This window comes from Lemur catta, chromosome 18 (genome assembly GCF_020740605.2).
Source record: "Lemur catta isolate mLemCat1 chromosome 18, mLemCat1.pri, whole genome shotgun sequence".
Taxonomy (NCBI): Eukaryota; Metazoa; Chordata; class Mammalia; order Primates; family Lemuridae; genus Lemur; species Lemur catta.
This window is the reverse complement of record NC_059145.1, coordinates 5,990,238-6,016,982: the sequence shown is the minus strand read 5'-3', so window position 1 is coordinate 6,016,982 and position 26,745 is coordinate 5,990,238. Positions and strand designations below refer to the sequence as shown.

Sequence of the window (26,745 nt, the reverse complement as noted above, 5' to 3'; positions counted from 1 at the left end):
ACAGAAAATTGCCTCTCTCCCTCGGGAATGTCGGCTCCTTGAGGACAGGAGCGAGGCTGTCCTGAACACAGCTGTGTCCCAAGTGCCTGTCACGGAGTAGGCTCGCAGCGAAGCCCTCCTGAAAGAAAATGCCCGATTGTCATTTCATCTCTATCCTTGTAGTTGATGAAAAAGCAGCCTGAGTTTCCCGGAGGTGTCTGCAAATTGTTTGAGTCTCAGCAGGGAGCAAGTATTTTGCGTGCACATCTGTGAAAGCCCTTCCACCTCTCCTCATCCCACTGCCTCCTCCCCAGCTCAGGCTTCCTGGTCTCCAGTTGGGCTCATTCGAATTTGACCTGCACCCCGCTCCTGCCCTGAGGATGAGACCCGGCTCCTCCTCATGCTCCGCGCCCTCCCTCTGCCCCTCGGCCCACCCCTGTGTCCATGCGCTCCTCCTTGCCTTTGGCCTACGAGTGCCCGTCATCAGCCGAGAAAGCCCGGGCTCCTGCCCGCCTGGCGGAGCCCTTTCTGCCCTCAAGCTGCATCCAGAGGGCACCTCTCCCATCTGCAGGCCTGGCGGCTCCCTCCCCTTGCCCTCCTCTGCTGCCTGCAGTCTCATTCCCACTCTCTCTGTGCGGAGCCATGTGCAGCCATGACTGTCTACATCCTGTCCATCTCCTCCAGTGGACTTGAGCCCACGGGTGGCAGAGGTCAGGCCCGGGTCATCTGTGTTCCTGGAACCCAGCACAGGGAACTGGTGTGTGTGGCAGTGAATGTGAGCGAGGGTCTGTGTGCCCACATGGACCCCCGAGTGTCCCTGCCAGGAGCTGAAGGCAAGAGATGCGGGCTGTGGGCCACGGGGAGGACCCAGGGAGCTGGAGCTGCGGGCTTTATTATCGGCAAGTCTGTACACTGCACATGGCAAGAGGGAAGAGCAGGGTGTGGGGTCCTCCCAGGCTTCCTGCCTTGTCCTACAGGCCAGAACAGACACAGGGCTGTGTCACAGATGCCCACTGGTTGCCCACAGGCCCACCCTCCTGTCCCAGGGAGAGCGCCTCTCTGCTCCAGCTGCCACTCTGCACGGTGTTCAGGGCCGGTCACAGGGGGCAGGGCCTTTCCTCCGCTCTCGACTCAGCAGCGTCACCAACTTGGCCTTGAAGCCTGGCTGAGCGCCGGGGCGGCCGGTGCCCCCTGCCTTGTCCAGCTCCAGCTCCAGCAGCCGCCGGTACTGGGCCTCCAGGCTGCTGTCGTGGGCCGGGCCGGGCCAGCTCAGGTCCTCGCTGTTGTGGTAGACGGGGCTGGCCAAGGGGCTGCGGGCGCTGGGGCCTTCCTGGGGGTCAGGATCCGCATCAGGCGGCGAGGGGCCGGCCTCGAGCACGCACAGGTTCTCGTAGAGGTGCTCGGCGGTGGCCGGGGGCCCGCTGGCCCGCTTGCACACGGCTGCGTACAGCCCGGACGCTGCTGGCTCCTCAGGCGCCGGGCCCAGCAGCAGCGGCAGGCTCTGGGGCCCGGGCTCAGCCAGGCGCACCCTCCTGGAGGTGGGCGGCTCGGGCCCCAGTGGCACCTCCTGCAGCTCTCCAGGGGGGTCCAGGGAAGGCAAGGAGGTGGCCCGAGGGAGGGGACAGGGCCGGGGCCTGGTCAGCTCCGGCAGCCGCTCCCGCTGGCGGGCGATGGCAGCAGCCAGGGCCCCGCACAGGTCGGGGGCCCGGGGGCTGCTGAAGGCGAAGAGGCCCTCGCCAGAGTCACAGCGGCGGCCGGCCTCAAAGGAGAACACGCCCTGGGCACAGGTGACACGGCAGGGATTAGCCTCTGGAGGGCCAAGGTGCTGCCACCCCCCTACAGGGACCAGCACCTCACCTTGTCGGAGCCGAACTTGCGCAGGAAGCGGTAGGGCCAGCTGTAGACGGCCTGGGGACCGGCGGGGTCCCTCAGCTGGATGGCGTCCTGGCCCAGCACCAGGAGGTAGGGCCCCTTCAGCAGGCAGCGGGCAGCAGCCTCTGTCCTCTGCACCACGACCGGAAACTCCCCCACTGCGGCAGGCAGCGAGGGCGGCCCGTCAGTCCCCAAGCCCCCAGCCCTGGGTGGTGGGCTGAGGCTGCCCTGAGCCCCTTCGACTCACCTGCCTGCCAGGAGGAGTAGATGGAGTTTTCCTCCATGGGGACGGGGCCCCTCTTGGGAGACTCAGCCTGCCCTGATCCTGAGGAAGACTCCCCTGTGCCCTGGGGAATGGGCTCAAGTCAGAGATTGGCGTCCACCCCACTCCTCATCCACACTGCCTCCCTTGGGTCAGGATCCCAGGACTCCATGGCAAGCAAGGGCATCCAGGGACCTGGTGCCAGTCCCAGCTCTGCCCTGACACCCTCCATGAGCCTGGGCCCCTCTGACCTGTTCCCCAGCTGCCAGATGGGGCTGCAGGCCCCACACAGCTGCCCGTTGAGGGTGCCGGGTGGGGAAGAGGTGTTGTGCTTGAGGGTGTCTGAGAGCTACAAATCCTTAGGCACACAAGAGATGTCCCAACAGGCCTTGAGCTCAGCGAGGGACGGGCTCTCTGACAGCTTGGAGGAGAGAGGAGGCAGAAGGGTAGGGGTGAGCAATGGCCCCAGACGTCTTCCTCCCAGTGACTGCCACCGCCTGCCCTGCCCCTGCCCTCTCTATCCCTCCCTCCCCTGCTCCCTCCCCCTTATCCCCAGTCCTTTAGCGTGTCCTGGCACTCTCTGACTCTCAGCACCTCCACCGTGACCCTTGGCCCATGGTAGCATGGCCAGGCACAAATGTAACAAATGCAACAGCTTCCTCACTGGTCCCCTTATTTTAGCATATTTAGTATATTCACAAGGTTGTGCAGCCATCACCACTATCTAGTTCCAGAAATGTTTCATCACCCCACATGGGAATCCCATATCCATCAGCACCCACTCCGTTCCCCTCCCCAGCCCAGCAGCGCGTTCTGTACCCTTCGTGTAAATGGAGTCGTACACAATGTGGCCTCTTGCGTCTGCCTCCTTCCACTTAGCATCATGTGCTCAAGGTTCAGCCTTGTCACCTGTGTCAGCATGTCACCCCTTTTTGTGGCTGAACAGCATTCCACTGTGTGGACAGACCACACTTCGTTTATGCATTCGCCATGTGGGCTGGTGCTGCCTTTTGCCGGTTGTGCGTAGTGCTGCTGTGAGCATGCGTGTCCAAGTTTTGTTTGAACCCCTGTTCTGATTCTCTTGGGTACATACCTAGGAGTGGAATTGCTGGGTCATGTGGCAACTTTAACTGTTTGAGGAACCGCCAGACTCATTTCCTTTTGGTCCATCACAAACCCTGTGAGGCTTTACAACTGTCAAAGCCTGGCGTAAACCCTCCAAAGGCTTTTCCTTTCTTTCAGAATGAAATCCCGCACCATGCACATGGCCCAGAGCGGTTTCAGCAGCTCCCACCAAGCTCCTGCCTGCTTCTGCCCGTCCAGCTGTGCCAGGACAGAACTCCCACCCTGCGGCCTCCAGACCTTTGCCCACCCTGCTACCTCTGTTCACGACTCCTCAGACCTGCCTCGTGGGCTCTTGTGTGTCCTCAGGCCCACTGTCCCCTCCTCAGAGAAGCCTTCCTTGACCATCCTGCCGATGCTGCCCCACGCCCCTGCCACTGCCTGTTCATTTTCTCTAGCACAAGCTCGTGGCCATCTGAGAATCGTGACTCAGGTTCCTGGGTTGTGTCCCAGTTGTGGGGGTGCTCGGCAGCACTTGTGGAGTGACAGGATGTGTGTGAGCATGAACAAGTCGGGGAGGGTGGACAAGTAGCCGCTCGCTCACCGGGAAGGCCAGCTGGCAGATGGGGCCCATCCACGCCTGGCGGTGCTGCGCGGCCAGCAGGTGGCTTCGCTCAGTGGTGGTGAGCAGGAAGGCGCCAGTGTCCCGGGGGCAGCTCTCGCCATCGGCCGGCAGCACGGACACACAGTCAGCCAGGCGGATGACCCGCCGCTCCCCGCGCCGGCCAGGCCCTGGGGACCTGTCACCTGCTGGCCCCAGGCCACCATCCCGGACCTCCCAGCTCTCCAGCCGTGCCACGCCTGATGGGCCTCCTGCATACAGCAGAGCCCACACCTTCCTCCAGGACTTCTGGGGAAGAGAGAGGAGGGTGGGAGAGGAGACCCTTGGGTGGTGACTCTCCCTGTGGCTCAGCTCAGCACAAGCTGCTCAGCAAACACTCCCAGCCACCCAGGGGGCCTCTGCTCCCCCAACTCCTCAGGGTGCCAGGGGCGGAGGCCTTGCCAGGGCCGGCTGGCAGGGGCAAGAGTCTGTGCCTGGGGTGGGTCAGTCCCGGGTTGAAATCTCACCCCGCCCTTTCCTAACTGTGACCTCCATAAGGACCAGTGTCTTTGTCTCTCTTTAAAAGGCCATGAGAACACGAGACTGGGGCTGCTACTGGATTACGCCTTTAAAAGATCTAGTGGCTAGGACAGACTACCTGATACTGCCATTATGTTGGTTCCTCCTCCTCCCCCAGAAAGGGCACTTGGGCCACGGACCACAGGCTGGGGTGGGAGGGAGGCCTGAACCTCATCTTGGCAAGGAAGGAAACATGCAAATAACTTTGAGCAGAGGAAACCGACCGTTTATCTGCCTGGGCAGCAGCTGCAGCTGGGCTGCAGGGGTGCGAGGGCTGCTGCCACGAGAGGGGACCCTCCTCACTCCCAGCACTAGGAGCCACACCCCCTGCTGCACCGTGGGGTCCCGTCTGAAGGCTCCTCCAGCTCAGCCCCCAGCCCTTCCTAGGGGCCTCGGTGCCACTCTTAGCAGGGTCAGAAGGCTGTTGGGCTCTGCCTGGCTCGGAGGTTTTGATTCTTAGGCCCTTCCCCGCTCCTGTATTCCGTCTTTAAACGAGGCCACCTTGGCCCCCCCGGCTGGGAACCGGTCTCTGCTCCACTCCGCAGCCTGGCTTGGCCCCCACACCTGACGCCCTGCCCAGGTCTCCCAGGGCTGGGGGAGCTGTCCGAAGCCGGGCATAGGCCGCTGTCTCCGGCAGCCGGGGCTCCTCACCTTGCCGAACTTGATGTGCTGCTGGTAGAGGACGCCATCCTTGACAGGGGTCTCCACAGGCTCCATGGGCACGGCCAGGCCACAGGGCTGCCACTTCGAAAACCTGAGGACTGGTGACAGGCTGGACGGGAACTCCTCACACTTCCCCTTCTGGCCACTTCCGCTCCCTCTGTCCAGAGGCGGCTGCGGGATGGGGGGAGGGGAGCCCCGGCTTTAGCTAAAGGGTTGAGGGGCAGCACGTATTTCTCCCGTGGGGCCCTGGCTGGCCCAAGGTGCCCACATCTGCCTGGAGGGAGCCTCAGAGCCCCCGAGGGCCAATGACCAGGCCTGCACCTGGTCAGCTGGGTGTGAGCGTCTGGCTCCCGGGTCACAGGCTCTGACCCCTCCCCCGTCCCACCCAGGCAGCCTGTGACCTGCATTCCCCACACCCACCCTGCCAGCACCCTCTTTCAGCCAGACCTGAAGGCTCCTGGCTTCCCCACCAAGTCCTGGTTTGAGAGTCGCCAGCCTTGCTCTGCTCTGCTCTGCTTTCTCTCTGAAATCTCTCATGTTCCCTTGCTGCTCCTCATCCTCACGGCGGCTGCCCAGTCTGCCTTAGCGTCTTCCCGCAAACCACGGCCCCAGGCGGGCCTGCTGTGGCTCTCCATCAACCCAAAACCAGCCATTTGTCCCTCCCTTGGGTCCAGCCTGAGCTCCTCAGCCCAGCACTCAGGGGCTTGTGTTCTGGCCTCCACCTCCCCCAGCCCAGCCCCTCCAAGGCACCCTTACCACTGCGCAGCCTGGGGAAAAGTGGGCTGCCTCTTCCTCCTGGAGGCCCTCCCTGACCCACTCCACGCTGTCTGAGAGCACAGGGGCCCTTGGAGTACACGTGCACACCGGGCATCCAGCCACGTGAGAGTGGGTGGCAGCCCCCACTGGGCCCCTGGGGAGGTCACATGCTCTTTTAAAGCTGTGAGTCCTGCCAGGGGCCCGTTTTTTGCTTTGCTTTGCAGGAGCCCACGACTGGGGCTCGGTGTGTGGATCTGAATTCTGGGAACACCCTCATGTCATTCACTCAGTGCCATTTCTGGGAAAGAATGTGTGGAACCAGGCTGAGAAATGCCATTTGGGCATCATGTATTTTGCCAGGAAATACACTTTTTTGTTTTGTTTGGGGAGATGGAGTCTCACTACATTGCCCAGGCTGGTCTTGATCTCTTGGGCTCAGGTGATTCTCCTGCCTCCCAAGTAGCTGGACTACAGGCGTGCCACCACACCCAGCTGTGGCCAGGAAATACTTTCTAATGGCCTCCCGCACCTGACTGTGCCCGTGGCAGCCCTGAGTGCCAGCAGTTTCAGATGCCATGTCCTTTGCATTCTCATCGCCATTTCAATGATGAGGAAATCAGGGCTCAAAAAATTGCCCAAGGCCACACACCAAGTGACAAACATGGCTTAAGCAACTGCTGTCCCACTGGGATAAGCACGTGGCCTTACACACAAAATGCCTGGCACAGAGGAACTGTGTGAACAGAGCCTCTGCCTGTCTCTTGCCAGATGCTGAAATCCTGTTCCATCTGCCTGTGGTCTTGTGATGACCATTCACGTTTATTCGGGTCTGAGTCTGTCTATCCCACTCATCTGCAAGCGCCCCAGGTGGTCGTCTCCTGCTCTCCTGGATCCTCGCAGCGCAGCACAGCACTGGGCAGAACAGGGTCACTAGGCACATGTGGCCTGAATGGCAGTTCTGTGGCATGTGCTGCCTCCTCAGTGTGCAGAGCTGCGGTTCCTCCTGGGGGGACAGGCCGGAGGGCCCACAGCAGGGAGCGGCCTCCCAAGGGGCCCCAAGAGGAGCCCCCGGAGCATCACATAACTGACAGGAAAATTGAAGTTGGGCGTGACAACAGTCAGCAAGGACACCAGAGAACCCGACCACTTCTCCTTGGCCCACCAATGTGGTCCCTCCTTGAGCCATAAATCCAGGCAGCCCAGCAGAGACACCAAGTCCCCACAGGGGGCGAGGCTGGGAGGCTCCTTCCGCAGCCAAGTCCAAGGCTGGGTGCTGGCAGCAGTGATGGGAGATGCCGATGCCTCGCCTCTGGGGGTGAGGCTGGCCCAGGAACAGGGGGGCAGATGAGGTGAAACACAGAGGCAGGCCTGGGGCCAAGACAGAGGAGCTTATGCTTTAATGGGAGCTGGGGCAAAGGGGAATAAAAACAGTAATTCTGGGGGACATGGGGAGCAGGCAGCCAGGCCCAGCCTGGCCCGGCCTGGCCCAGCCCAGGCCAGCTGGGCCGAGGATGCTGGCTTCTTGCCCAGGGGGCTGGTGTGTGTGTACAGGGTGGCTGGAATCCCGGAGCCTGAGGCCTTTTGGCGGGGCAGGAAGACAGTCGGGTCAGAAGTCCATGGAGCTGTGGGCCAGGTAGTCCTTGCGGCCAATGTTGCTGACCTGCTTGGTCTGCATAGCCTCGAGTTTGGGGCAGTCAGTGATCCGATGACCCAGGCCCCCACAGAAGGCACAGCCGCGCTCTCCTGGGGAATGGGGGTGGCTGTCAGCAAGGTCACAGGCTATATTCATGCCGGGACCGTGGGCCTCCCACCAGTCCGCTGGCGTGGACTTGCTGCGTGGTGCTCCCGCCTTCCCGCCTCCCCTGCCCCCCGCTGTGCCTCCCATGCTGCAGTCACCTCCGATGTCCAGCATGGACTCATCCCCGCAGTGCAGCACCTGCAGCACGGGTGGCACTTTCTGCTTGGCTTCCAGCAGCAGGGCTTTGAGATCCATCAGCACTGACTCGTCTGGGGAGACAGTGGGGAGTCATCAGGCCCCACCCTGGGCCCTGAAGCCAGAACTTGGGTGGCCACAGGCGGAGGACCCACAGGATGGCTGAGGTATCTCTGGCAACAGACTCACCACAGGCCTTGTTGATGAAGGTGGTAGCGATGCCTGTATTTCCTGAGCGCCCGGTGCGGCCAATCCGGTGCACTGCAGAGAAAAGGATGCTGCCCAGGGGCTGGGGCCCTGGCCTGGCCCTTCCCCTGCCTGTCCCACATGCCTGGCCCCCGAGTTCCTACCATAGTTCTCGATCTCCTCGGGCATGTCATAGTTGATGACGTGCTGGATGGCAGGAAAGTCCAGGCCCTTGGAGGCTACATCTGTGGCCACCAGAACATCCTTCTTGCCTTCCCGGAATGCCTCAATGGCCTTGGTTCGTTCCTCCTGGTCTGGGGAGGGCCAAGTAGGAGCCATTAGAGCTACAGCAGAAGACTGGAGAGTAGTGGCAAACTGGCCAGGCAGGGGAAGGGATTGGGTGAGGGGCTGCTATGGCAGTAGGGTCCATGCCAACACATGCACCACCCTGACCTTTGCCCCCATGGATGGCTACAGCCTCGACCCCCTTGAGCAGCAGGTACTCATGGATGGCATCCACATCTGCCTTCTTCTCCGCAAAGATGAGCACCTGTCCGGGAAGGCCAACTCTACTCAGAGGGGCTGACTCTGCCTGGGCCTCCACTCAACCTTCCCCAGTATGCTGTCCCTCCACCCTCTCCCTTGTCCTGGGGTCTCTGGCACCAGCATGGGTGGCACTCACGGGTGGAGGTGTCTTCTGCAGACACTCAAGCAGGTACACCATCTTGGCCTCCTCCTTCACATATTCCACTTCCTGCCACCACAGGGGCCAGGTCAGGTGATCCTGAGGTTAGGTTCACCAGCCAAGGCCCTGCCACAGAGGCCAGCCACCTAATGAGGACCAGGAGGTGACCAGAAGCCTCTTGCGACCAATGTCTGGGCACCCTAAAAATGGCCATGGCTAAGGGCCAGGGGCTTTGAATGAAACCCCAAATGCCCACAAGGTGGATCCCCTGCTCCAATCAGCTTCCAGGGAGCCCCGACAGATCCAGTCCTCACAGGTGAGAGACCACCCATCGGGAGTGCATGCCCACCTGGATGACATCCAGGCTAGCCGCCCCAGCTCGACCCACGTTGATGGTGACAGGCTTTACGAGGGCGCTCTTGGCAAAATTCTGAATCTTCTTGGGCATGGTGGCACTGAAGAGTAGGGTCTGCCGCTGGCCCTGAGGAAGGCAGGGGCTAGGGCAGAGGGCATGGAGGACTGGGTGGGGCTGGGCCAAGGGCATGAGGGCACGTGGGAGATGGGGTGTGGGAAAGCTGAACAGCTGGGACACAGCCCCCCTGGAGCAGGAGCAGAGGGTGGGGCCCTCCGAAGTTCAATGTGGTGTGTGGGGGGGTAGGGTGATGCAGGGGTGCCTGGCCAGGCAGGGGGCGGGCACCTTGAAGTAGGAGAAAATGGTGCGGATGTCACCCTCGAAGCCCATGTCAATCATGCGGTCGGCCTCGTCCAGGGCCAGGTAGCGACAGATGTCTAGGCTGACCATCTTCTTCTGCAGCAGATCCATGAGGCGCCCAGGGGTGGCCACCATCATGTGGACACCACTGGTGACCAAGGAGAGACCCTGAGGTTGGGGCTCCCTGCTGTCACCTAGAGGCTGGCAGGCACCCTGCCTCTGTTCTGCCCTCTGCCCTCCTTCCTGTCTTTCTCACCTGTGCCCTCCTTGCCACTCCCACCACCCTGTCCCATCTACAGCACACCTCTCTCTCGTGGAAGGTGCTGCAGTCTTCTTGGCCACTGCTCCGGCCAGCACACCCTTCCCTCTTCTCCTGGTCACTCCTCTCACCCAGGACTGTCCTGAATCCCCAGAGATGCTTCACTGTGCACTTCCATAGCCCCTCTGTGAGCCCTGATGGGCTCACTTTCCTAGTACACTGACTTTCATCTTTTCTGTGCCCACATCTTCCCTGAGACTGGGAATGCCTCAGAAATAGGGATGGGGCCTGGCCTGTCTGTGAGCCCAGGGCCTGATCCAGGGCCTCTGGTGACATCTGCACTGCATGGGACGGACACAGGTGCCACAGGGGATCCAGCCCTGCCCAATACCTCAGCTTCCTTGACAGACAACTGGATGACCCTGACCTCCCTGGGCCCTCCACCTCTGTGCTCTCTGCCTGGACTGCCCCTCTTCAAAATTTAAACATTACCTTCCTCACAAAGCCTTCTTTGAGCTCCTACCTTAGATGCCCCCAGCAAGGTGGGCCATTCTATCTGCTGTGCTCCCATAGTACTTGGCCACATCCTTCTGTCCCTCCCCAGTGAACCTCCCCGTTAGACTAGGGGCTCCGTGAGGCCTGGGCCCATAGTGGACCTCAGTAAAGGTCTGTGAAATGGCTAAAGGGTCCTTTAGCTTCCCTGGGGGCTCTGGTGTGGCTTGTGCGGTAGGGGGTGCCAACACTCACTGTCGGATGGTCTCCATCTGCTCTTTGACAGACATGCCCCCGATGCAGAGAGCACAGCGCAAGAGTGGTAAGCTGTCCTCCTGTAGCAGGCGGCAGTAGTACTCCAGGATGCCATGTGTTTGCCGGGCTAGCTCCCGCTGCAGGGACAAGGACAAAGGCTGGCACCAGATGGTGGCCCCAGTTTTTGCCCTGTTCTCAGGCCAGTCTATCTTACCGAGGGGCAGATGATGAGTCCATAGGGCCCTTCACGCTTGGAGAAAGGTAACCTTTTCTCCTGCTCCAGGCAGAACATGATGACAGGCAGTGTGAACACCAGCGTCTTGCCTGAACCCGTAAAGGCGATGCCTATCATGTCACGGCCAGACAGACTGTTGGGAGAGGACAGCCTGAGTGTCAAGTTCTGCAGAAGACAGGGACTGTTTCTCCAGTTGGACACCCAGCCATTGCTCCTCCCTGTCAACACCCTTCTCAGGGAACCCGGGTCCACAGGCCACACTCACACGGTAGGGATGCCCTGGATCTGAATGGGCGTTGGGTGATGGATGCCCTTCTTCTTCAGGCCTCTCAAGACGGCTATGGAAAACAACCCAAGCATCATCCTTGTGACTCATAGGTACTTTATCAGAGCCCCAAAGCCTGTAAAATTGGCACTATTCCCACAGGTTGCAAATGATGAAACCAAGGGTCAGAAAAAGAAACAGAGACAGAGAGAAAGAAAAAAGAGAGAGAGACTTGTCTACGACCCGTGGGCTAGGTGGAACTATGATTTGCACCTGAGTCTGTCTAAACCCAACATCATTCTCCCACTGAAGCTCTGTAACAACAGAGGATAGTGAACACGTACAGATGGGACAACTGAAAAGAAATCTAAAGAACCCCCTCCTCAAAGCCCTCTGTCTCCAGTGGCTGGGCCCAGTGTTGATGTGGCTGACCTCAGTAGGGGCTAGGAAACAACCTCACAGATGCTTGATTCTAAAAGTGCGGTGTCTCTCCCCATTTCCAGGCACCTGCAGGAAACTTCATTTCCTTGAAGCTCTTGATGGGAGGCGGGATACCATCTCCCTCCACCAGGATGTGGTACTTCTTCCGTACACGCTCATGCCGCCCTTCAGACATGCTCAGGATATAACGGGGTGGTGTCCAGCTATGGGTAGGTGGCAGGGATCAAGGAAGGCCTTGAGCACAGCAGGCCTTGGGGTGTCCCTGCTAGTCCCAGCCACACACCATCCTAAATAAGGACAACTACGCAGACTGGAAAGACATACCTGGTTTTGATTGGGTCGTCGTACGTGATGCCCTTTGCCATCTCCTTCACTGACATCAAAGCTGAGGGAAGAGATGCGCCTCAGGGCTGGCTCCTGCTTCTGGGAGGCCAGATCCCTTGAGATGTAACATGGCGCTGTGGGGAAGACGCTCAGTGTACCTCCTTGCTGCCCTGGCCACAACCATACCTCGGCCCTCAGCCACACTCTCCAGGATCTTCTCTTCTTCCTTCAGCTGCTTCTCCTTGGCAGACTCCTTGCGGGCTGAGATAAGAAACAGACGTCACAGAGACACCAAGAGAGTGGCAGCCTTAGCTTCTCCCCTCCCGCCTAGGCAGTGCTGCCCAGCCCACCTTCGGCTTTCTCTTTGAGGTGCTGGTGCTGATCCAGGAGGCTGACGTTAGACTGAGGGCCCAGTGGGATGTCGTCCTCATCTCCCCGGGGCTCGCTGCCGCTGTCCGGCTGCTCCTCCTCTGCAGCTCCCTTGCGTCTTCGCTGCAGCAGCTTCTGGAGCTGAGGTTCCACCAGTGCCCCCCAGAGTCAAGCCCAAGACAGAATGGAGCATCGGGCCCACAGGGCCTGAGTCAGGACCCTGGCTTTTGGGCAAGGGTTCTGTGCCCGAGGCGCAGAGCTGCCCTACCCCTCAGATCAGGTCGTCAGTCCCTCGTTTGCCTGGGGGTCACGCTCCCGTATACTGACACACCTCAGACAGCCGCCCTCGCCCCGCAGGCCGGGCCACACCCCCCATGCCACTGCGACCAGGTGGCCACGCCCCCATTCCTCCTTCGACACAGCCCCTCACCAGTAGTTGCCGCCGCTGTCGCAAGGGCACATACGGCACGTAGTCTTCGTCGTCCTCATCCTCCGCCTCGGAGCGGCTTCCTCCAGCAGTCACCTCGTCAGTGCGAGCCCTCTGCAAATACGCAGGAGTCAGGCCCAGCTGGGTGCCCCGCCTTCACTCCAGCTTCCCTCCCCGCCGCAAGGACCCCGGGCTCGCTCCCACCTTCCGCTCGAGTTCCGACTCCTCCATCCTTTGCCCCACGCATGCGCGCCACGGCAAAACCCCCGCCTTATCTGAGCGAAAGCCAATCAGGTATGAAGAAACAGATATCGGCACCTAGCAACGACCTCAGAGTTACGGATCGCGCAGAGGGACAAACTTTTCTCCCGAGAAAAGTGCGTTCTCGTGCGGCGCGACGCCTACACCCTGTGTGACTGGTTTCGTGACTGTTGCCAGGGCTGAGAAGCGTCAGACAAGGCATTGTGGGACACTGGAGGATTTGGAGCATGCGCCAAAGGCTCAAACCAAGCCCGGGCGAAGACGACGCCCTGAGTGGAGGTCGCTGGTCCGCAACCGGGCAGCCTGCCAGGTGCCCAACCTGGCCCTGAGCGTGACGCCGCCGGCGCGCACGGCGCCCTCTAGTGGCCGAGAGCTCTGGGGCGGGGCGAGCGGGTTTCCGTCCCGCACCCGGCTGTCGCGGTAGGGCGGGGCTTGCGGCACAACCGGGCCCTGGCTGGTGTCCTCTCTGTTCCGAGTGGTGAGGGATAAATAGAATACTGATGACAGTGGTTTTTAACCGTAAGGCCCTGTATAAATGTAAACGATTACTATTGTAAATCCTATGACAGCTCAGAGAGATTAACTGCCTGGGGAACCAGAGGCGGGGACGTTGGATCTGAGCTTCCACGGAAGGGTGGGGATCTCAGCGCAGGCAGTGGAGAGGCTTCCTGGGCGAGGGTGCAGCAGAGTCAAAGTCTGGCCATGTGCAAGTACAGATTCCTCAGAAAAAGACCACTGCGGCTGGGGTGAGCTGGGGTAGCCAGACCCAAGGCTGGAAAAGGAGACTGGGCCCAGAGCACACCAGCCATGACTGTACAAGTAATTTCAACTTCATTAAAGACTTTGAAAGCGGAATGACCTGGTCACTGCTGTACTTTCCTTCATTCATGTGTTTCATGTGAGCACGTGCTGGGCATTATGCACAGTGCTGAAGCAGATAAAGGATGAACAAGACACACCTGGTGGGGGAGGAGCTGATGGATGCGTTGAGGAGACAGAAACATAGACAGGTAACTAGTCTTCACATTAAGGAGAACGATCCTCAGGCAAGGTACCACTTTTGGAAGTATCACAAAGGCTGGGCAAAAGGATTTTCATGGTTTTTAAAGTAAAATGGCTTCTCAGCTGGGATGTGAGCATCAGTATGAATTCATGAAAGAAGGGTAATTTGGGAAGAGGGAAATATGTGAGCAGAAGTCAGGAGACCTGAGGTTGCAGGACCTCCCTGCAGACAGGTCATCAGGCATGGCTAGGGCAAGTACTGGAGGCAGGGGCCCAGGCACGAAGGCCCCCGAATGACACTCAAATAAGTCTTTCTCTGTAGATGGATGGGCTGCTTGATCACACCTGCAATTTTTGAATGATGAAGCAGAATTTTAGATAGCTGTGCCAGTCCAACTACAGGGCAGGAGTCTCGTGCAAGAGTTCAAGGGAAAGAGGAACAGAGCTAATGAATGTACAAAGAAAGGTTTCACAGGAAGTGTCCACACCACCTTGGGGACTGGTGAAGGCCAGGGACCAGGAATTGTAAGGCTGTGGTCAGTGCTGTTGGTTTCCCTTTAGAAAAGGAAGCTGACACTCACCACCAGTCCCATGATAGGGCTCAACCTGGCAGGGGAAGGAGCCAGGGAAGAGGGCATGGTTTTTGGTTCTGCTCACTCCATCCACCCATGGCTCTTAGTGACGATGTGGCCATTGTCTCCAGACAGGGTACTCCCCACATAAGCTCAAGTTAAGAGTTGTTCTGGTAGAGAAAACTACATTGGGGGTAAGGAGTTTGGACACAATTATGTGTGGGGCATTTTTAGCAAACCCATTATATTAAAACCTGAATTTACAAAACATCCCATTGCGGGGATGAGGTAGTTTGCTTTACTTTACAGAAGAGTTCATTATCCTCTTAACTTTTAAGACTTTGGCTACACGTCCCATTCCCATTGGAAAATAAGATCTAATGTATAAAACACTCAATTTATCCTCAACTTCCCCTGACTACATTGTCAGTGTGAGAAACCTCAACGGTCCAGGCTTCAGGTGCACGGTCCATAGAGGCCTCAGGGCTTTCCTAGACTCTTCTCACATCCAGATGCACAGAGACCAAGTCCAGCCCCTCCAACTCACTGATCTTACAAAGAAGGAAACAGACACAGAGCAGGGTAGGGGCGGTTCCAGGCTCACATACCAAAGTCCTCTCAATGGGAGGAAAGGGCACGGATGTCAGAGTCATACAGGTCTGTGCTCAACCCCAATTGGCCAGACTGAGTTCAGCCAAGTCTTTCCTGTCTGTAAAATGGGATAATACCATTTAGGATTGCTGCAAGGAGTAAGTGGAAACAATGCCAGCCTGCTTAAGCACAGTACCTGTTCAATAATGGCAGATCCCATGCTTCTGAGTATATCCCTCACCTTACTCCCCACCCAGACCAGCAAATCACCAACAAACCAACTCTGTGTCCAAATGTTGCTTTATCTTTCGGCATGAAAGATCTTCACAGTATCAAAAGAATTGGAAAAAAATAAAATAAAAACAAAAAACCGAACACAAAGAGCAGTTTGGGCCAGCAGTACCATCAGCCCCCGGCCCACAGGCCAGCCCAGTCCCTGGGCTCTGAGTGTGGAGGCTTCGTAGCACCAGGAAGCGGCTCTGCCGAGGTCCTGAGGGGCCCCCAGCACAGTGTGGCATCCACTCAGCTTTTGGTTGGTCAAGGATGGCGGGGAGCAGGGAGGGTCTTGGTCGGGCAGGTGGGGTACGTGGAGGGAGAAAGTGTAGACTTTCAACTGGCAGTTGAGGCCTCAGGACGCCCTGAAAAAGCTCATTCTGGGCAGGGCCTGAGAAAGAACAAAACAGCAGGATCCCAGTGAGCAACAGCCCATGCCCCAGCCTCCCCATACCGACTCTGGGTCCCCATGGAGGCAGGAGCAGCTGGCTGCTATTTTCATTCCCTGGGCTGAAAACACTCAACAGATTCCCTGGATCATCTCTAGCAGAGGACGAAGGTTAGGACCCTGTTGGGGGACAGAGCCCCAGTCCTGGGGTCTGTCGACATGTGGGACAACCCTTGAGTAACACCCACCCTCTGGCACTCACACCCTTGCCCCAGGCTCCAGATGCACTGCCCAGAGCAGGGCGGAGGGGTTCAAGGAGAGCACCTACTGGAAGGGAGGAAGGGACACCTCTGCTTTGGAAAAGAGATCAGCAAAGGAGAGAAAGGGTCAAGAGGAGGGAGGGTCAAGAGGAAAAGATGGCTGGATTTTTTTCCTGGATAGGGATGACAGTGGAACTGAGCTTGTGGAAGTAGAGTCCACCCTCTTCTCTCAGTAGGACAAGAGATAAAGTGCCTGAGGTCTCTGCTCCTCCTGGCTCCCAAGGTGGTAGAGAAGAGAGGCAGGAAGGCACTTTGGCTCTGGAAGATGCCCCGGGGCTACGGATGTCTCAGTTTGGTCAAGGTCAGGGAGCCCAGCCCCTCAGAGCAGAGGAGGGCTGAGGTGAATCTGAAGAAGATAGTCCTGGCTCTGGGGCAGCACGAGAGTGCCACAGGGAGCCCCAGCCTTGAAAGCTGTCCTGGCTTCAGGCTTTCTGGTCTGCCCCTGGGGAGCTATGGGACCAGGAAGTCTGCTGCCTCAGCCCAGAAAGGAGCTGCCCTTGCACTAGATAGAGGAGGAAGACAACAGGTGGGGGACATAGTGGGAGTCCGGGTGTTCATGAGCTCAGCCCATCTGGTCCAGCCTTCTACTGCCTTGAGGGCAGCTGTGTGGTTGCCAGCCACAAAAGGCCTGGCCCCAGGGATGAAGCTCAGGGTTGATATGGAACTGCACAGCCACTATGCCTCAGCCCAGCACAAGGCCTGCCTCCTAGCTGCCCTTCTTTTCCACACCAGGGTTCTTGGCCCAATGCCTTCTCCAGTCTTCTGTTCCTAGTCCAGAACATCACCCAATACATCAATATTTTGACAACAGGGCCTGTGCAAGTGGCTGGGAGGGGAGGCCAGAGCCATCTGTCTCTTCTTCTAGGAGGCAGTTTGGCTACCAACTTCCTCATGAAAATTGTTCTATTTGGGAGAGCCCCCACCAATGCCTAAATGATCTATAAGGCCTTGGTCTAGCCTGCCTGTCCCCTCACTGCTTCCCTTGAGCCTGGCCCCTTCTCACATTGCTTCAGCTGGGAAGCACCCTGGTAGCCTGCATTGAGGAGCTGGGCCAGGCAAGTGGAATTCTACCTCGACACCTGATAATGTCTGGGATGGGGGCCATCCCATGGGGCCTGCCACTGCCTGGGCACTTTGGAAGGTAGCTGCTAACAGGTAGAGCCCTCATGGTGATACCCCAGGGGCGGCAGTCCAGGAAGGGCCCCTTCAGGAGCGCGGGCAGGAGGGCTCAGGGAGGGCCTAGCCCAGGGAGAAGTGATAGAAGAACAGAGGCCTACTAGAGAGGCTGCAGGAGAAGAAATGGGGCCTAGACCTTTGGAGACTGTAGCCAACTGTGCAGTCACCGTGGAGGTGTTGGGGTCAGGACTGCCAAACCCAACGTCCAACTCCCTGTGCCCCAGAACACAGAATGGTCTGGCAGGGGGCACAGAAGATGGTAGAGCACAGGGAGTGGGGTGCATGCAACACTTGGGGTCTCTGTACCTCACTGAGCTGTGCTGGGAGTGGTTTTCTTGAGGCTAAAGTTGGTCCAGTTCACAGCAACTTTCTGACGAGTTTGCTTTGCAGAATCCAAACAGAACCTGTTGGATTTGGGAGACGTGGGAGAAGCACAATCAGAGGTTTCCTCCCTTCCTCACTTCTGGACACCGTGTCCCAATCACTTAGAAAACAGGTTGGCTTTGCACCCTCTCGGGCTTCCAGAAACCACTGCCTGTGAGCACAGGGGACAATGTATAAAGACAGCATGACTGCCTTGGGACACAAGTCCCCTCCTCATCTCCTAGTTCACTCTCTAGCCATACTGGCCTGGCTTCTGTTCCCCTAAGGACAGCCGTCCCTTGGTATATGCAGGGGACTGAGTCTAGGACCGTCCCTCGCCCCCACGGATATAAAAATCTACAGATCCTTCCCATATACTTTAAACCATCTCTGGATTGCTTATAATACCAATACAATGTAAATGTTATATAAATAGCTTTAACTATATTTTTTAATTGTTGTATTGTTATTTATTTATTTATTTTTTTGAGACAGAGTCTCACTTTGTTGCCCGGGCTAGAGTGAGCGCTGTGGCGTCAGCCTAGCTCACAGCAACCTCAAACTCCTGGGCTTAAGCGATCCTACTGCCTCAGCCTCCCGAATAGCTGGGACTACAGGCATGCGCCACCATGCCCGGCTAATTTTTTCTATATATATTTTTATTTGTCCAGATAATTTTTATTTATATTTTTAGTAGAGACGGGGTCTCGTTCAGGCTGGTCTTGAACTCCTAACCTCCAGTGATCCACCTGCCTCGGCCTCCCAGAGGGCTAGGATTACAGGCGTGAGCCACCGTACTCGGCTGTTATTTTTTATTTGTTTTTTGTTTTTGAATATTTTCAACTGATGGTTGGTTGAATTCACACAGATGCAGAGCTGGTGGATATAAAGGGCCAACAGTATGCTGTGTTTCTTTCACCCTTAAACCTTTGTACACACTGGCCCCACAGTCACAAATACCTTTTCCTTTTACCTGCCCAAGGTTTAACTCCGTTACCACAGCCTTCTGGGAAGGCCTCCTGGCCTGCCTCTCCACCGCCCCCAGCCGCCCAGTGCCATTGTGCCCTCACTCCTCTAACAGCATTTAGCACCAGGCTGCAGGCTATTGCTGTCTTGATGCCCTGTCTACACTGTGCTTGATTCACTGTAGTCCCCCAAGTTCAGCCCAGGCAGAGCAAGAAAGTGTAAGTGAATAAACAAAGCAAATAAAGCTAGAAAAAGCCCTGGTTCTTGGGGCCTGACATGCCTCCTCCCTGTCCCTTGCTCCTTCCTAGATTCACCATCCTGCCCTGTGGCGCCCTGGGTTCCAGCAGACAGGCTGGTAGGAGAGGGCCTGGAGGGGCAGTGAGGCCCCCAAAAGGGCCAGGGCTAAGGAAGCATGACTTTCTGAGGCCCAGGGCACATACAGGCTTGCTTGTGGGCAGAACCTGGAGTGACCCGCAAGTGGGAGAGTAGGCAGCCCACACCTACCTCTTAAAGTATTCCACCTCTCGGTCAGTCTCATCCATCTCCACCCCGTCCATGTCCTTGGGCAGGAACACATCGTCTAGGAAGACACAGCCAGGAGGGCTCAGTGCCCACCGCCAGGCTTCTGGGCTCATGCTCTGAGGGCAGTGCTGCCCACACCAGAGGACTGCCCTCCACCCCATGGCCTGGCTGGGGTGGGGGGTCAGTCATTTGGTTCCTGGTGCACTCACCCAAGGAGGAGGCCGGCTTCTCCTGCTTGTTGCGGCTGCGGCGGCTGCGGCCCTTGCCCTGGGGCAAGCTCTGTGGCCTTGTTGGGCCTGGGGGCTGTACAGACTCCTGCTCCGGAGGCCGTGCCTTGGCCTCGCCTGGCCAGTTTCGCCAGGAGCTGCCCTTCTCCTTCTCAGTTTTGGGGCTTCCAGACCAACCTGGTCCTGGCCGGCTCCCCCGGCTCCCCACTGCAGCCTCGGCACAAGCACCCACTTGGGGAGGCTCTGGGACCTTGCCTGGCTGCTTGGGGCCAGGGCTGTGGCCCTTAGCACTCAGAGCCTCTAGGCTGGCCAGGGCCCGGGGGGCCGGGCTCACCTCGCTCTTCTTGGTCTGACTGCCCTGTCTTTTACCCCTCCGTGGCTTCCCACCCGAGGCCACAGCCTCAGGTAGCTCCTGCTTGCAACTAGGGACGTCCTTTGAACTTGGCTCCTCAGAGCTAGGGTTGCCTGGCTTGGGTGTCTTGACCCAGATCACCCGGGACAGGTTGGGCACTGTGTTGAGTCTCCTCACTAGCCCGTTCTCAGGGATGATACCAGGAGGGGGGCCCCTCACCTCTGTCCATGGTGGGTGGGGGCCTCTCATTTCTGCCCATGGTGGGGCTGGCTCGCCTGGAGCTTGTAACGTGTGGTTCTGGGGGGAGCCCAAAGTCAAAGGGGACAGGTCAAGGTTGATGTCGGGCCGCTGCTCTGAGGAGCCACTTAGGTTTGAGGGGGTTAGACTCTGGGGCTTGGGCTCAGAAGCCCCCTCCTTAGAGAAGCCATTGCTGTCCATGCTGAGCTCACACACACTGAAGCTGGCACGGATGGAGTCCTTGACAGTGTTCTTGATCTCCTGCAGACGACTGCTCAGGAAGCTGTTGACCCGATCCAGTTCTCGGTCAGGCCACTCCAAGAGCCTCTCCCTGGCAGGCCTTGGGTCCCGGCTTCCAGAAACACTATTCACCTGCTTTAGAGTGTCTGCTGTCAACTGGGCCTTCTCCTTTTCCTGCCAATACAAGAGGCAGTTTCAGCAGGGGCTTGTCAGCTACCAGGCACAATGTGACACCTGACATACCAGCCTGGGGCCCACCTTTGCCACTAACTTGTTGGAGGCAGAACCTCACAATCCTGCTCTGCTCACCCACCATGCAGGAGTGAGGATGAAATGCAATGAGAGGTGGAGGTCCTGGAGGTGGGGGGACAGTTACACCCAAGGGGTTAGGGTTTTCACAGCTTGTTCATCCAGAGCCTCAGAGTCAGTCTCAGAGGACTCCTCTGCAAATGGGGACAATAATTCTGGAGTGAATACCAAAGTGGGGACACATGTGAGGCAGATGGCCACTAGAGAGACATTCCCTCTAATACTATATGTGGTAGGGGAAAAGCCATGGTATCGTGGGGTCTCACAGAGGGAAGATATGGGGGCTGTGAGATTGCCATGGTAGATGAGGCTGAGGCTCTGGGTGGCTGGGTGCCTGTGCCCTCCGGATGCTGGGTCTGGGCATTACTGAAGAGGGCAATGTTCCCATAGAAAGGCCACACCTAAAGTGTGCCCAATGGCATATCACGCATTGCCACACTGGGCCCTCACAGCAAGATGTAGAAGCTGCCCCTTTGCCCAGGTGAGGATGGGGAGGCTCAGAGAGGCTAGAACCTGCTAGTCAGCTTTGACAGACCTGGATCTAGAGAATCACAATGAAAGTCTGTGGGCTCTGAGTCACCCCCACCCCTCCGCCCAACCCCAAGGCACCAGCAGGCCAACAAGGCCTTTGCAGGGACACAGAAGACAGATGTCAAGACCCTTGGGAAGGAGATGGTGATGGTGCACCAAGTGCTAGATGATGCCCACCACTTCATGAATTTCCAGTTGATTTAGGAATGGAGGAGGAAAAACAGGAACAGGAAACTAAGGAGAGAAAGAAAAGAGGGCTTGCCACCACCTCAGTCAACTCAGGGTGATCCTGTACCCCAGCGGGCAGGCCTTTATTCTCTCATTGTTCATGAATGCTGGCTCCACAACTGACTAAGTCAGCTGTTCCTGTGGGACCTTGGACAAATCACTTATTCTCTCTGAATCTTACTTTCCCTGTTTGTAAATTAGGGAGAAAAACACCTGTACCTCACAGGGTTGCTACGACAGCTGGGAGGGTCGTGTGGAGCCTCTTTCCCTGTGTGTGAAGGCTGGGCCTGGGCACTGCGGTGCTCAGGGGAGAAGCAGCTCCATCTGGAGCAGCGTTTCCAGTTGTGCGTGGAGCTTGGAGGCCATGGGAATAGACGAGAACGGAGGGCCCTTCACCTCACTCCGCCCTGCGCCAGCATGACTTTGCTGCTTCTGTTTGTTATAGATTGGGGTTTCATGGAAGATTTCAGAAAACACTCTTGTGATTAAACACAAAAAGTCTGAAAACTACTGGTGTGGAGGGAATTACATGGGACCACATTCATATACTTTGGTAGCAAGAGAAGAAGAAAGCACAGAAATGCACATTTTCTACTGTGTACAATGAACCTGGCACTTTCCATAGACTGTCTCATTTAATCCTCACAGCTGTTCTCGTTGCATCATGATCCTCCATTTATAAATTAGGAACCTTGACTTTGGAAGGAATAAGGAACTAGCTCAAGGTTACACGGCTAGTAAGTGGCAGAGTCAGGACAATACACCCAGGTATGATCTCCAGAAGTTCCCATGTTTCTCAACTCTGTTTGACAATCATTTACTGACCATCAACTCTGTGAGGCAATGGTCTAGGCTCTGGAAGTTGAGCCAAATGTGAAGTACAGTCTCTGCCTTGCTGACATTAGTATGCTGAGGGAGACAGACATGCCAACAGGCTGTTTAATTTAGAGTGACGGTGACAAGTGCTATAGGGAAGAAAGGGTGCTCTGGGAACCTAGAGGAGGTATTCCTAACTCAGACTGGGTCACCAGGGAATGCTTCCCAGAGGAGGCAGTATCAGCACTAAGCACTGAAGGGTAAGTGAGATCATCCTGGAGAAAATGAGACAAGTACTATCTAGACAGAAGGAAGGGCAAGTGTGAAGGCTGGGAAATGGGAAAGCATAGTACCTTCAGGGAATGCAAATCATTCAGCTGGAGCCCAGAGGTGGGAGGGAGGGGGCAGCAGGGCAGGTGGGCAGGAAGGCCAGAAAGGAGAGGCTGAGAGATGAAACTGGCAAGCTAAGCAGAGGCTGGATCACGAAGAGCCCTGTAGGCCACGCTAGAGTCTGGGTTTGATCCTGAGCGCAATGTTCAGCCACTGAAGGCTTTAAAGTAGTGGCAGCAGGGTGGAGAGAAGTAGACTGGTCTGAGCTATTGGGGAGGTGGCATGGATAGGACTTTAGGTGACAGGAGGGGAGACAGAATGAGTCAGGAAAACAACACTGACAACCACGATGGCTGCCATAGCAGCTACCACCGACCCAGCACTCAAATGTGCGGGCACTCTGCCCAACATTTCCACACACCACTTCATTTCATCCTCGCAACAATCCATGACTTAGGTTCTGTTATTCTCATTTTGTGGATGAAGAAATTGAGGCTTAGGGATTAAGTGATTTGCCCAAGGTCATATAGCAAGTGTGGCAGAGCTGAGCTTCAAACCGTGGTCCAATTCCAAGGTCCGCTGCTCTTGGTCACTGTGATGCATGCCCCCAGGATGGTGCCCATGGTTCTGATTCAGGAACAGGGTGGACGGTGGTGCCATTAACTAGACAGACAGTGGAGAAGGAAGAGCAGGCCTCTTTGGAGAAAGATAACAAGTTCAGTTTGGGATGTGCTGAGTTTGAGGGGCCTGTAGGATATCCCTAAGGAGATGCCCTGTAGCAGCGGGAGGCATCAATGTGAAGTGCAGGGAGGAAACACTATCTAGACCTTTCTAGGTGACCTCTCTCTATTCCAGGGAGATGTCCTCAAGAGGGAGAGTCGGGTAGAGGAAGAGGAGCTCACCAGGAGACAGAAAGGAAGTCAGAGAGGCAGGTGAGAAATCTGGAGGACGTGGCATTCCTGCTGCCCTTTCCCTGGCCCTGCTTGGCTGAGGACAGAGCAGTCAAAGACAACGTTTGAAAAGGAGGACAAACAAAATGTCAAATGTTCTTAGTAAGCGAACAAGATGGGAACAGGAGAGTCAGCCTTGGATTTGGCAACAAAGAAGTCCTTGGTGACTCTGTGGAGGGGTGTAGACAGAAAACAGCCTGCAGTGAGCTAACAAGGGAAGTGAAGACAGTGAACACAGACACCATTTTTCAAGAACTTTGACTATGATGAGAGGAAAGGGACTGGAAGGGATGTGAGAGGGACAGTTTGCTTTCAAAAAAGAGAGAGTAGTGGGAACAATGAAATGTGGATGGGGAAACAGCCTGGAGGAGAGGCTGAACTACAGAGCAGGAAGCCTAATGCTGGCCGGAGGGGGCAAGAAAGGACTGCGTGAGGTGGGACAGAGGCTCACACCTGGAATCCCAGCACTGTGGGAGGCCAAGGCAGGAGGATCACTGGAGGCCAGGAGTTCGAGACCTGCCCGAGCAAGAGTGAGACCCTGTCTCTACAAAAAATACAAAAATTAGCTGGGTGTGGTGGTGCATACCGGTGGTCCCAGCTACTCGGGAGGCTGAGGCAAGAGGATCGCTTGGGCCCAGGAGTTTGAGGTTGCAGTGGCTATGACAATGCCACTGCACTCTAGCCTGGCGACAGAGTGAGGCTATCTCAAAAAAGAAAGGAAAGAAAGAAAGAAAGGAGAGAGAGGAGAGAGAGAGAAAGAGAGAAAGAAAGGGAAGGAAGGAAAAAAAAAAAAGAATGTCTGCCCAATGGCTTTTTTCCCCTCACTGAAACAGGAAGTGTGGTTATTTGCCAAAAAATAAGATGGGGCTGGGAAGGCCTAGAGGTTTGAGAAGAATGGAGGGCTGAGAAAGGGGCTGTGGTGAGTGGAGGTGATGAGGCCTGCCAGGTAAAGGGGGGCTCACAAGGCCAGGTGCTACAGATTCAATCATGTGCTTCCCACGAGATGTAGAGGGGGAGGCTAGTCTAGGGTGGAAACCAGGGATGCGGTTCTTGAGTGGGTTTGAAGGAAGGGCAATGGGGCAAGGAAGAAAGAGAAAGCATTAGGTCAATTTGTGCGTTCTCTTACCTATATATAGCAATGCTTACTCAGTTCAAGTGAGGGAATGAGGGGCTGGCTGGGAAAAAGAGAAAGGGGCAGGTGATAGTCTTCAGTAGGTACAAAGGAGTGGCCAGGAGGTGGCAGATGGCAGAGCAGGGGTTTCTACACAAAGCTGAGAGAGTCGCAGTCTGGCAGTGGGATAAGGGACCGGAAAGATACACGGCTCTATCTACCTCTTGATGTGGGAGAGCATGAGCAGCCATCACTAGACTGCTACTGGGGGAAGCTGGGTTTGGTGGACAGCAAGATTGTGGTTAAGTCCGGGAGGCAGAAGGCCACTGGGGAGGAGAGGCTGCTGTATGAATAGATAGTGACCATAAGCACCTATCACAGGACACTGCAACTGCCTGTGTCTGTCTGTCCTGCCCACAGCCCCACGACTAAATCTGGAAAGCCAGGGCTATCTGATTCCATTGCGCCCTGGCCTCTAGCCTGGGCCTGGCAGACAGGAGCTGTACAGCAAGCTGTGGGATGGGTGAGCACAGTGTAGTCAATGGCAACCAGAGACATGCGAGGTGTGGTGGGAGCACAGGGGAAGAAGTTAGCCAAGACCATCTGCAAAGGAGGCAACAGCTGAACTGACCTTGGAGGGAAAGTTTGTCAGGAAGAAAAGGAGAGAGAAGACAGCATTATCGGTAAAGGAGAAGGGATGTCTGAGCACACAGATTTATGAAAAGCACACCAGGCCTGGGAACTGCCGTGTGTTCTCTAGAGACCTAACTGGGAATCACTACCCTGAGAGGTCAGAAAAGGCCAGAGAGACTCCTGTAGCCCACTCAACACTCTGGCTGGGCAACTCTGGATAGGAGAAAGAAAGTGCTGGTCATTTTCTGAAGGCAGTGGTGGGACCCCTTGGCTCACTACTTCAGGCTGCAGAAGGATCCTGGTTGTCGTTTGGGCTGGAAAAAGACGGAGAATCACTTCTGCTTTCCAGAGCACTAGGGCTGTTTGACCACCCAGGAGCTGGAGCTAGCTGGTTGTTAAACACAACTCTCTTCAGATGCTGTGTCACTGTGCAGATGCAGCTGGGGGTAGGCAGGCGAAGAGGTAATGAAGCCACAAGGGACAAGCCATCAAGCCCTGGGGCTCATCTGGCAGCAGGACTGCTGGGAAACAGCTTGCCGGGTTCTATCCTCAGCCCCGAGGACTGGTTCATTCCCATGGCTTCAATTACATCTCTGTGCTGGCAATTGCTAGCCCCACACCTCCATCTCCACTTGGATGTCTCATGGGAACCTCTGAGTCAACATGCCTCAACTGAGTTCACTGTCTTCTGCAAATCCCATCCTGGCTCAGTGAAAGGCACCACCATCTTCTGGTCTCTAAGCAACACCTGGGACACATCTGACTTCCTGACTCCATCTCCCCGTTCTGTCCTCAGATCACCAAGGCCCGTCACTTCCACGTCCTCTGAAAATCTCTCTCTTCTGCTCCGGCCTCACCATCAGTCATCTCTCCCATCACTTCCTGCCTGAGGTATCAAACTCAAGGTTTTCCTGCCTCAGGTATCACCCCTCCAGTCTACCTTCCACAGCGCCATCTGTCTTAGAATACAGATGTGACCAAGTACATTCTTTGATGACAACCCTCCATGACTTCTCCTTACCTGTAGGATAAAGCCAAGCTCTTCAGCAGGCCTCTGAGGCCCTCCCTCAACCCCACTGTGCATCCCGCCACTCTTCTGTTCTCAGTTTTGACTGTGTGAAGCTGCTGGGGACTGTGCTGTGCCCGCTGGCAGGAGGGCCTCCTAATGAATCCGCACTCACTCCCTGAGTCTCAGCTCCCAAGTCAGCCTCTTGTAAAGCCATTTCCAGGCAGGATGGGGGACTTCCCTCATCCTGGTACTTGTCACATGCTAACATGCTTGTCCGGTTTTGTGTCAGTCTCCCCACTGGACTGAGCTTCTCCTGGGTGAGAACTTAACTGCGTCATACTTTGGCTGCCAGTACTTGTAGAAGCATTTGCTGAATGGGTAAATGACCAACTGAAGCAAGTCCTTGTCTTGGAGGAATCCAGCAAGCAGCTTCTGAGGCCAGGACACGGTTTTCCTCCAATCATTTGCCCCAGGCTCCCTGACCCTGATGCCTCCCAAACGCCTTCAGGCCTTCCCAGAACAGTGAGCCGAGCTGAGGCCTTTGGCAGCCAGCACCATTCACGCCCCAGAAGTCTTGGAGTTTGGGGTGAGGGATTCCTCAGGGAGGAGAGGTGGCAGAGCTGGGCTCCCCCCCACACCCACCTTCTTTTTCAGCTTGTGCCGGGCCCGCTTGGCGGCCCTGGCGCTGTTGGGGACTTTGGGCTCCGTGCTGTTGATGAATTCCAGCAGCTCATCCACATCTCGGTGGTCCACGGCGGGCTCCCCAGGGATCCCGCCCAGGGCGCCCCCCTTCATGGGCAGCTCCTCTTTCCGCCTGGTCAGCCTTGAGCGGAGCTTCTCCCGGATCTCGGTATAATTCCGACTCGTCGGGGCAGCGGGTGGCTGGGGGAGGGGGAGGTGCTGACATTACACCCTGGGCCTGGGAGGCCCATAGCACTCCCACCCGCTGGCACCAAGTATGTGGTGAGAAGCAAGACAACT

General features: G+C 56.8%; 3 protein-coding genes across 6 annotated transcripts in view; all 3 read right to left on the bottom strand.

Moving 5' to 3' along the window:
* Positions 1 to 855: 855 nt before the first annotated feature.
* Positions 856 to 5,314, bottom strand: DOK3 (docking protein 3). Its single transcript, XM_045530545.1, has 5 exons — positions 5,007 to 5,314; positions 3,780 to 4,085; positions 2,099 to 2,198; positions 1,837 to 2,009; positions 856 to 1,756 (listed from the first exon to the last, which is right to left on the bottom strand). Exons 1-5 carry the CDS (start codon positions 5,070 to 5,072, stop codon positions 1,067 to 1,069), a joined length of 1,335 nt encoding a protein of 444 aa, XP_045386501.1. The 5' UTR covers positions 5,073 to 5,314; the 3' UTR covers positions 856 to 1,066.
* A 1,840-nt stretch (positions 5,315 to 7,154) lies between these two features.
* On the bottom strand, positions 7,155 to 14,940 carry DDX41 (DEAD-box helicase 41). 2 transcript variants are annotated; one of them, XM_045530542.1, is made up of 17 exons: positions 14,801 to 14,940; positions 12,361 to 12,471; positions 11,912 to 12,071; positions 11,748 to 11,822; positions 11,562 to 11,622; positions 11,304 to 11,440; positions 10,797 to 10,869; positions 10,511 to 10,664; positions 10,297 to 10,433; positions 9,276 to 9,438; positions 8,928 to 9,059; positions 8,576 to 8,647; positions 8,347 to 8,443; positions 8,058 to 8,207; positions 7,897 to 7,968; positions 7,671 to 7,781; positions 7,155 to 7,517 (listed from the first exon to the last, which is right to left on the bottom strand). In XM_045530542.1, the coding sequence occupies exons 1-17, from the start codon at positions 14,843 to 14,845 to the stop codon at positions 7,381 to 7,383; spliced, it is 1,887 nt and encodes a 628-aa protein (XP_045386498.1). In that variant the 5' UTR covers positions 14,846 to 14,940; the 3' UTR covers positions 7,155 to 7,380. The 2 variants fall into 2 exon arrangements, with proteins under 2 accessions (XP_045386498.1, XP_045386499.1); XM_045530543.1 differs by lacking the exon at positions 14,801 to 14,940 and adding an exon at positions 12,562 to 12,711.
* A 125-nt stretch (positions 14,941 to 15,065) lies between these two features.
* Positions 15,066 to 26,745, bottom strand: part of FAM193B (family with sequence similarity 193 member B) — a 34,652-nt gene continuing 22,972 nt past the window's right edge. For all 3 annotated transcript variants that reach the window (XM_045530541.1, XM_045530539.1, XM_045530540.1), the window contains 5 exons: positions 26,407 to 26,646; positions 19,001 to 20,021; positions 18,774 to 18,849; positions 17,247 to 17,344; positions 15,066 to 15,447 (listed from right to left, as the gene is read on the bottom strand). In XM_045530541.1, the coding sequence (XP_045386497.1) occupies positions 17,248 to 17,344; positions 18,774 to 18,849; positions 19,001 to 20,021; positions 26,407 to 26,646 (1,434 nt within the window). In that variant the 3' untranslated portion in view covers positions 15,066 to 15,447; position 17,247. The remainder of the gene's footprint in view (positions 15,448 to 17,246; positions 17,345 to 18,773; positions 18,850 to 19,000; positions 20,022 to 26,406; positions 26,647 to 26,745) is intronic.

Bases quoted from the DNA above. Each gene is read 5' to 3' on its own strand.
- DOK3 (XM_045530545.1), bottom strand. From the start codon at position 5,072: ATGGAGCCTGTGGAGACCCCTGTCAAGGATGGCGTCCTCTACCAGCAG. The intron at 4,086-5,006 runs GTGAGGAGCCCC...TCTCTTCCCCAG, and splicing joins AGCACATCAAGTTCGGCAAG to AAGTCCTGGAGGAAGGTGTG. The intron at 1,757-1,836 runs GTGAGGTGCTGG...ACCTGTGCCCAG, and splicing joins GCAAGTTCGGCTCCGACAAG to GGCGTGTTCTCCTTTGAGGC.
- DDX41 (XM_045530542.1), bottom strand. From the start codon at position 14,845: ATGACTCTGACATCCGTGCCCTTTCCTCCCATTGAGAGGACTTTG. The intron at 10,665-10,796 runs GTGAGTGTGGCC...CTCTCCCAACAG, and splicing joins ATCCAGGGCATCCCTACCGT to TCTGTCTGGCCGTGACATGA. The intron at 9,439-10,296 runs GTGAGTGTTGGC...CTTGGTCACCAG, and splicing joins CAGATGGAGACCATCCGACA to TGGTGTCCACATGATGGTGG.